This window comes from Ascidiella aspersa, chromosome 2, assembly GCF_963924565.1.
Source record: "Ascidiella aspersa chromosome 2, kaAscAspe10.2, whole genome shotgun sequence".
Lineage (NCBI taxonomy): Eukaryota > Metazoa > Chordata > Ascidiacea > Phlebobranchia > Ascidiidae > Ascidiella > Ascidiella aspersa.
The window spans coordinates 39,044,999-39,053,904 of record NC_139448.1 but is presented as its reverse complement, the minus strand read 5'-3'; the positions used below and the strand labels follow the sequence as shown (position 1 = coordinate 39,053,904).

At 40.4% G+C, this 8,906-nt stretch overlaps 1 protein-coding gene across 1 annotated transcript; it reads right to left on the bottom strand.

Moving 5' to 3' along the window:
• Positions 1–2,655: 2,655 nt before the first annotated feature.
• On the bottom strand, positions 2,656–4,682 carry LOC146165691 (uncharacterized). Its single transcript, XM_083381001.1, has 2 exons — positions 2,711–4,682; positions 2,656–2,664 (listed from the first exon to the last, which is right to left on the bottom strand). The coding sequence occupies exons 1-2, from the start codon at positions 4,403–4,405 to the stop codon at positions 2,656–2,658; spliced, it is 1,704 nt and encodes a 567-aa protein (XP_083237127.1). The 5' UTR covers positions 4,406–4,682.
• Positions 4,683–8,906: the final 4,224 nt, after the last annotated feature.

The following is an 8,906-nucleotide window of genomic DNA, read 5'->3' as shown; positions in this document are numbered from 1 at the left end:
ATTAACGTAACAATAGTGCGTTGGTGGTTCAACGTCACAATGCACAGCGCGATTGTTCCTGTTGCTTGTGACGTTGAACCACCAACGCACAATTGTTACGTCAAAATATCATGAGGTTTATTTATTATATGGGCCGAAAATTTATTTTCGGGACATATCTTGTTTTTGCCGCTATTTATATGGGCTGAAAATTTATTTTCGGGACATATCTTGTTTTTGCCGTTATTATATGGGCCAAAAATTTATTTTCGGGACATATCTTGTTTTTGCCGTTATTATATGGGCCGAAAATTTATTTTCGGGACATATCTTGTTTTTGTCGTTATTATATGGGCCGAAAATTTATTTTCGGGACATATCTTGTTCTTTTTTGGTTTCCTGTGGTTTCCTATGGTATGTTTCAGACCGATTTTTGTCCGAAGCTTTATAGAAAAAGTAGACATCGTAGAACCTTCAAATTTCAGACATGGCGTAGAGTGGTATGTAGGTGCTTTGTAAAAGTTTATGAGGCTGCACCCCCAGGGGCCTTTGCTTGGGGGGTAAAAACCTGAAATATTGCGATTTAGCACTTTGTAGCTAACGACTGCCATCTAGCAGCAGAAAAACTTTCATACAGAATTCGTTCATATTCGCTTGCTTTGTCCAGCTTGTGAAGTGACGAAGCGACTCACCGCCTGCTGCGCTTTATTGTCCCGCGCGTGAGACTTTCATTGTGCGAAGTTGCACGTCCAACTGGGCTCGTGCGACTTGCATTTTAAAACGAGGCTTCTCTTTAGTAAAATTATTTAATGCTGTTAAGAAACAACTTATTTTACCGCCGCAAATTTAAATGCGAAATCTGGTGGCAACTCTAATCCAACATATCAACACCAGGCCTACACAACTTAAAATTGCGTGTTGATATGTTGGATTGGAATAACATACTATACAGGTGCAAATAGCAAATATTCTCCAAATACGATTTTTCCAATATTCTCCAAATCGTATTTCATCGTATTGTCGCGGTAATACACAAAGAGGTAAGGCCGTGAATAAAGTTTCACCCACCGTACAATTAACGGAGGGAAGCATTGCGAGTAGAGATGTTCAAAGCAGAATATCGGCGACTCATTTATAATGCTTGCTTTCAATGCGGCGTTAGTTTTTTTTCGGGCGAGCAATTACTTCGCGATAATCTTCGCCTAATAATTAAGTGTCAATAGGGTGTATTTACCGCCGCAAGTTTAAATGCGAAATCTTAAGGCAGTCTACGCCTCTCTGTTAGCACCTGTCGTGCATCTTGCTCCAACCAGCATACTACCAACATCAGGCCTAAACATCTAGCAAAACTTTCGATTAAATAGTTTGCATATTGAGAACATAATAGTGTTTTTCATATTGTTTAAAACTACAGATTTAAAGCCTGTTTTAACAGTGATTGCTCGGCCCAAGCCATGGTAAAAAATTACCGAGTAAAAGTTTGCAAAAGTATAGCAAACCATAGGCGTTAAACCATTTTTAGTCTTCAAGAGAATAATAATATTTGCTTTACAAACACGTAAGCTGGTCAAAATTTAATAAAATGACCATACGCATTATCTACGTAAATTCTATTTATCAAATATATGTTTCGATCATTCCCCAAATTCTACGCCATATTTGAACCCCTTTCGCATCAAAGGCATAAGTTAAGTGGGGAAGTTTTCGGCCCATATCTGTTTTTGCTTGCAGAAACAAGTTAAGGAAAATAAAAAATAAAATATATAATATAAAGTACACAACACAAAATATTAAAAAAAAAAAATAAAATAAAGTAAAAATTGAAAATAAACACTAAGCCCTGAAAATATACCCCCTGACAAAATATACAACAACCGCTCCCCCGTCTAGTTCTTTTTTGGTTTCCTATGGTTTCCTATGGTATGTTTCAGACCGATTTTTGTACGAAGCTTTATAGAAAAAGTAGACATCGTAGAACCTTCAAATTTTCAGACATGGCGTAGAGTGGTATGTAGGTGCTTTGTAAAAGTTTATGAGGCTGCAACCCCAGGGGCCTTTGCTTGGGGGGTAAAAACCTGAAATATTGCGTTTTAGCACTTTGTAGCTAACGACTGCCATCTAGCAGCAGAAAAACTTTCATACAGAATTCGTTCATATTCGCTTGCTTTGTCCAGCTTGTGAAGTGACGAAGCGACTCACCGCCTGCTGCGCTTTATTGTCTCGCGCGTGAGACTTTCATTGTGCGAAGTGGCACGTCCTAAACTGGGCTCGTGCGACTTGCATTTTAAAACGAGGCTTCTCTTTAGTAAAATTACTTAATGCGGTTAAGAAACATCTTATTTTACCGCCGCAAATTTAAATGCGAAATCTGGTGGCAACTCTAATCCAACATATCAACACCAGGCCTACACAACTTAAAATTGTGTGTTGATATGTTGGATTGGAGTAACATACTATACAGGTGCAAATAGCAAATATTCTCCAAATACGATTTTTCCAATATTCTCCAAATCGTATTTCATCGTATTGTCGCGGTAATACACAAAGAGGTAAGGCCGTGAATAAAGTTTCACCCACCGTACAATTAACGGAGGGAAGCATTGCGAGTAGAGATGTTCAAAGCAGAATATCGGCGACTCATTTATAATGCTTGCTTTCAATGCGGCGTTAGTTTTTTTAACGTATCTGGAAGAGGTAGTGGATGTCGATGGAGTGCCAATTGGAGATTTACCGTGGCTGAGTAATCCCCGCAAAGTCTTAGCCGTGGCCTGTTGTGAGTTGACAACGGTGCTTTTCGAACAGGAACCATCGGTGTACCCCAGTCATTGAACTTGACTGGAGTCCAGATTCCTCGGGCAATTCCCGCGTCATATCCACGGGCAACATCTTCTTGTAGCGCAAATGGCACAGAACGGTGCTTAAAGAAAACCGGTTTAGCCTCCGCTTGAAACTTCACTTCAAGCTCTAAACCTTTCAAGCAACCCAGTTCAGGTTTGAAAATGTCTTTAAACTCGTTGCAAAGACCTCGGCAAGCATCTTGTAAAGGCAGATAGAGTTGGTCGCCCGAAGTAACAACGGAATTCACGCAATCTTTGGAAGATGAATGATGCAGTATGTCGTCAACCGAAATCTCCAAAGAACATATGGCATTGCGACCAAGCAAATTTAAGCATGGAACTTTCGTGACAAAGAAATCTTGATCAAAGACTCGACCACCATAAGTAGTTGGCGTCGTAAACATACCCAACAAAGGCACTGGGTGCTCTGTCGCAGAATTAAAACGTCGATCAGGAGCGCCAAGCTTAGGCGACCCGATTCTCTTCCAATCGTGGACAGACAAGAAATTTCCACTGGTTGCTGTATCCAGCTCAAATTCGCAAAATTTGCCAAAAAGTGATACCACAACCTTCAACTTGTTTAGTGGGGAACGAGTGGAAATTGACTTCAGCAAATGAACATTCGTCCTCGAATTGACCACATCGGACTTCTTCTTACGGCAAGCATCTTCAGTATGACCTATACGATTGCAATATCGACACGTCGCATTCTTGTGACGGCAAACCGGCGCAAAATGACCAGTTTTCCCACAGCGATAACACCGGGCAGCTTCTTTGGGCTTCTCATTCGGTGCGGATTTTGTAAACTGCTTCTTGGATCCGCGCACCATACGCACAGAACCGCTCGTCCCATAGACGGTTTCCTTGGCAACTTGCGCCGCATCCTCCGTCTGCATGGCAACCTCAATCGCACGAGAGAAAGTAAGTTCATCTGACTTGAGTTTGAACATGGCCTTCAACACCGCTTCATTGGATATTGAACAGATGAGCCTGGTTCGTAAAGCTTCATCCAACGGATCTTTGATAGAGGTGAAATCGCAAGTAGCAGCATCGTGACGAATACGGGCGGCTAATTCTTGCACCGTTTCACCTGGCTTGCGCTGCATGTTGCTCCAAAACCGAAACCTTTCGCGAATAATAAAACGCTTGGGATCAAATTGATCTTTCATGAAGCCTTCAATCTCATTCATTGTTAGATCGTTGACGTCTTTCGCTGGCGAACTTTGTCCTGCTAAATTGGACAGCAGCTTGCAAGTTGTCGTGGTTTGGTTCGTTAAAAACACTTGGGCAACCCTCTTCTCGGATATTGCATGAGCCTTCACAAATGTTGAGAAGCGAGACCAGTAGTCATCCCACAATTCTGTCGTAGAATCAAAGGGGTTAAAGCTAGGTGCAGCAACATTAGAATTGGTAACAGCGGGACCAGAAGACTTTTCCAACACAGACAGGATAAGATTCATTTGCTCTTCATGCTGTCGTTGTTGTTCTTCATGCTGTCGTTGTTGCTCTTCATGCTGTCGTTGTTGCTCTTCATGCTGTCGTTGTTGCTGTTTCATCTGCTTCTGCATCGTCTCCAATAGCTTCTCCATATTGACACAAACGTTGAGATTGAAACAAGTTGTTCAGTTGACCGATCCCATCCTCGTCGCCAAAAACTCTGTTGTGTTTTCAATCACGTTTGCGCCTTGCTTCTTTACAGAGTCCAAATAAGCACAGTTTGTTGTAACTTAAGTTGTATTCAGTCGAAATCAGTAAAATGGAATGGTAACGTAGTAGTAAGTGAACAGCCTTTTATAGGCTCACGAAGTAATTACAAACACACCAATTACATTCCTGCAGTAGGCACAAATCAAGCGCGTACACACACACAACGCATAGCAATTAAAATAATACAAGAATGCCTCGAGCCGCGTGCTCGGGAATAGCGCGACCAATAAAATAACACAAGAATGCCTCGAGCCGCGTGCTCGGGAATGGCGCGGTTGCGTTCCACAAGAAGAATAATAATATTTGCTTTTCAAACACGTAAGCTGGTCAAAATTTAATAAAATGGCCATACACATTATCTACGTAAATTCTATTTATCAAATATATGTTTCGATCATTCCCCAAATTCTACGCCATATTTGAACCCCTTTCGCATCAAAGGCATAAGTCAAGTGGGGAAGTTTTCGGCCCATATCTGTTTTTGCTTGCAGAAACAAGTTAAGGAAAATAAAAATCAAAATATATAATATAAAGTACACAATACAAAATATTAAAAAAAATAAATAAATAAAATAAAAAAAATAAAATAAAGTAAAAATTGAAAATAAACACTAAGCCCTGAAAATATACCCCCTGACAAAATATTTGTAATATGCGATACGTGAGACTTTCATTGTGCGAAGTGGCTCGTCCAAAACTGGCCGCTTTGAACAAATCTGTAGTGAGCTTGAAAAAAGTGTTGTTCAATTAGGAATTTCAAAGTATTTTTGTTAAATATTTCTTCTAAATGTAATATGCGTTTGGTATTTCCTGATAACCTTTGACCTGAAACGAGGCAAACATGATTCGACGAAAACACACCAGTCAGGAAAGTTGTGGCTAATTACCTTCGAAGTTTGGCGAACAAAGCGCAACTCGCTCCCAGCCTTAAAATACGTGCGTCAGCTGATGTCACTTGATACAACTGAATGGAGCTTGTCTCGCCATCCCATCGCATAGGAGCAGCTTGGAACGAGAATTCGCCCAACGCAACGCTTCTCGGCTTGTTGTTTACCCCTAAGGTTGATTCACATCAGGCGTGTTTTGCGCCTGGCCTCAGCGTCTGTTGTCAACGCTAGCGTCATTAAGTCCACATATTTTCGCCAAGTTTGGGTAAAAGCTTTAAAATAAATAAAAGTTTGACAAAATTACGGAAGCGACCTTTATGAGCTTTATGTATTGTCTCACACTGGGCGAGTTTTGCGTCCGGCGTCAAGCTAGCGTCACCCACCAGTTCACCCACAACGCGTCGCCAGCGTTAACGGCAAATTCTTAGGTGCTGACGTTTTCCGTTAACGTCTTGTGTGAGCTAAACTTTTCGCATTTGCAGGGTCAAGACCCAGCAGGTGGTTTCTTGCCGTCTCGGGCTCCGTTTCTATCTCGTGAAGTTGACTTTGCCCGACGGGTTCAGTCCTAGCCGAAGCTACATGTACATACTTTGTAGTAAATTTAACCTTTTAAATTATGTTTTTTTACCTTTTTAAAAAAAAGTCTCCGGCTTAGTTTGACCAAATATTTAACAAAAACACAAAGAATTCTTGCAGGAACTTGCCTTAAATCCTTGGTTCTTAAACTGGGGGCCGTGAAGGGTTTGCAATGGCAGACAATACAAGACAAATCAAGCTAGTCAAGCGTAACATAGCAGGTGGACTTTCCGCATATTCAGATCACATACCTCACGCATAAAAGGTCTAAATCAACAAACGTATTGCACGATTCATTATTGTGCACTTCGAAGAGCAACTTCTCAGGGAATTATGCAACGATATCCGTAGTTTCGCAGATAACCATGCGAGCATGTTTTCCCACTAATTACATGTTACGTACATAGGTTGTTTTACCAAACAAATAACGGCAATTTCACCCTTTCGCATTTAAAGGTGCGTCCAGGACAGCAAAGGGCAACAGAACGTAGGTGATTTATTTCTTACTGGGGTCGTAATTCTGTTGTATGGGCTCCGTTGTACAAGTGCAATTGTCGTGTACCGAGGCGTAGCTATAAGTAAACATTCTTTCTTAATTTTTTTCTTCTTAAGGGGCCGGGAGAACTATAAGTACGCCAAAAGTTATATTGTTTGGGGTCAATTTCCTTGCTTCGAAACCCCAACAGTTGTACGGGTTGTGCTGTATACCTCTAACAATACTCTGAATTCAAAGCACGTCTAAACATTGTAACTGTAGTGGTTTTATATAAAAGCGCTTGATACTAGATTGATAAATAACGACATTTCTAACCAGGACTGCGAATCGGAATCGGGACTCGAGTAAGACCACGTAAAAACAAGTGTGCGCATGCGCAGTACCAAATTTTGAAACTGATATGACTGCCAACTTTAAATTGTAAGTGCGGAATAGCGTATGGTGGGTATTTTCCAACCATGTAGTGTGGGTGGATGAATCATATGACACCCCTATCTGTGGTTTGCTGAATATTACTTAGTTACAAAATTAGCGAAATATATAGGCTGGAGAGTCTGTGCCGGACTCGGGACTCGACGGAATTGCACATTTGGCCGGAGTCGGACTCGGGTGTATTTTTTGGCCGGAGTCGGACTCGGGTAATTTTAACCGTCTTCGCAGCCCCAAAATGTGCGGCTATTAACAACTGGTAGTTTAGTCACTACATTCGCTAAAGCAAACGAAGAGAAAAAAATATAATTTAACTTACCAACACCATATAGGCTGCATTTGAATGTTAATGTATATTAGTAAATTCGTATACTTTTAATATTTTTCTGTACAATTATATTAACAATATAATTTTTAAGCCGGATTTTTCCATGCCTATTTGTGTGAGAAAATACTTTAAAGATTTTATTCTAATCGTTTTCTTAGTTCCAAAGGGTGCATTTCTGTTGAACCATTAGTGGGAAACATTTTTGTTAAAGCGACAGACTCCGACCATGTGGTAAGTATGACCCGCCTTCAGCATTCGGCAAAAATCCTGGATGTCAATCAAAACGCCCTCCCCTTAATTAGCATCTTACTTTTCGAACAAAGAAATCGCGCGCTCAGAATAAACGCACCGCGCGTCAGTTGATGTCACTCTACACAAAATAGAAGCGCTCGGGACGTTGGGATTGCAACAATTGGATCGCTGTTGTTCTTTGTGACGAAATAACGTTCCTTTATTGACGTTGGCGATGAATGTGCTAGCTTGGAACCCAATTGTTGGCTGAGCATGGGAAGGGTTGTCTTTGTAGCGTAACACACAGTACTTTGACGTCACAATCGCATCAAAATATTGCCGACTCACACGCCCCAAACAACGCTTGCAGAACTGACCAATCAGCGACGAGCGTTGTTAGGGCGACAAGCGGGCCGTTGCCTTCGAAACGACCGCGGAAGAACACCTTTTGTGCAGGAAATCTATAAAATGGCGCCAACTTTCAAAACTTTTTTAGTTTAAGAAAGTTATGCCTTAGAATGATTTTCTGTTATTAGATTAGGGTTTAATATCGGTTAAAAGAAATAAGTATTAGTTTATGCCAGTTATTAATATACTTATTGATTATACGATATACCCCGAGTTGCCCAGGTTAATTAGGTATTCACTAGTTCTAATATTACTGGGTGTTGTTTCGACGATATAAAATAATTCTGTTGCAATAAACGCGAAATTTTGCAAACTCTACCTAATTTTTCGGTGGTAAAACAAAGTTTAACTGCCAACCTGTGGACCCCTAATCACTTTTACATATTATTGTACCATGTGCGTGAAGTTTGTTGAAGCCTTGTGTTAATAATTAAAACAAGTGATTGTGACTCAAATAAAACCAAAAAATGTTACCTATTGCGTAATATCTTCGGTAGAGTGCTAAATAATTCATTAAGCAAGCGAATATGAACGAATTCTGTATGGAAGTTTTTCTGCTGCTAGATGGCAGTCGTTAGCTACAGAGAGCTAAAACGCAATATATTGCACCAACTTTTCCCCGCGCGTATCAAATTTGACTTTTAATTACATTGGCGTTTTGATGTAGTCTTCTCACACCAAAGGTGACGTGCGCATGACAACTATAAGCATAGGAAATTTTTCGTAGCATGAAACTCTCTAAAATCAATTTTTTTCAAATTAATTCACTGATGTATTATTTAATGATGAACATTAACAAAAAGAGCATAAGAAATATGTTTCGTAAATTTGAAGGTTTGCCAATCTAATCATTTTTTTTCGCGCTACGCCCGTTGCTTCCTTGTTGTAGTGTAACTAGACTCAGTTTCACTACGTCAAACATTTGGGTTTGTCCCTGATTAGGAGTTATTATATTAAAGTGCTTAGAGGCCACACGTTTTTCTAAAAAATTGTTAGCGGAAATTTAATACGGCCCGCCGAGAACTTGC

Coding starts and splice junctions, on each gene's coding strand:
- LOC146165691 (XM_083381001.1), bottom strand. CDS start 4,405: ATGGAGAAGCTATTGGAGACGATGCAGAAGCAGATGAAACAGCAACAA.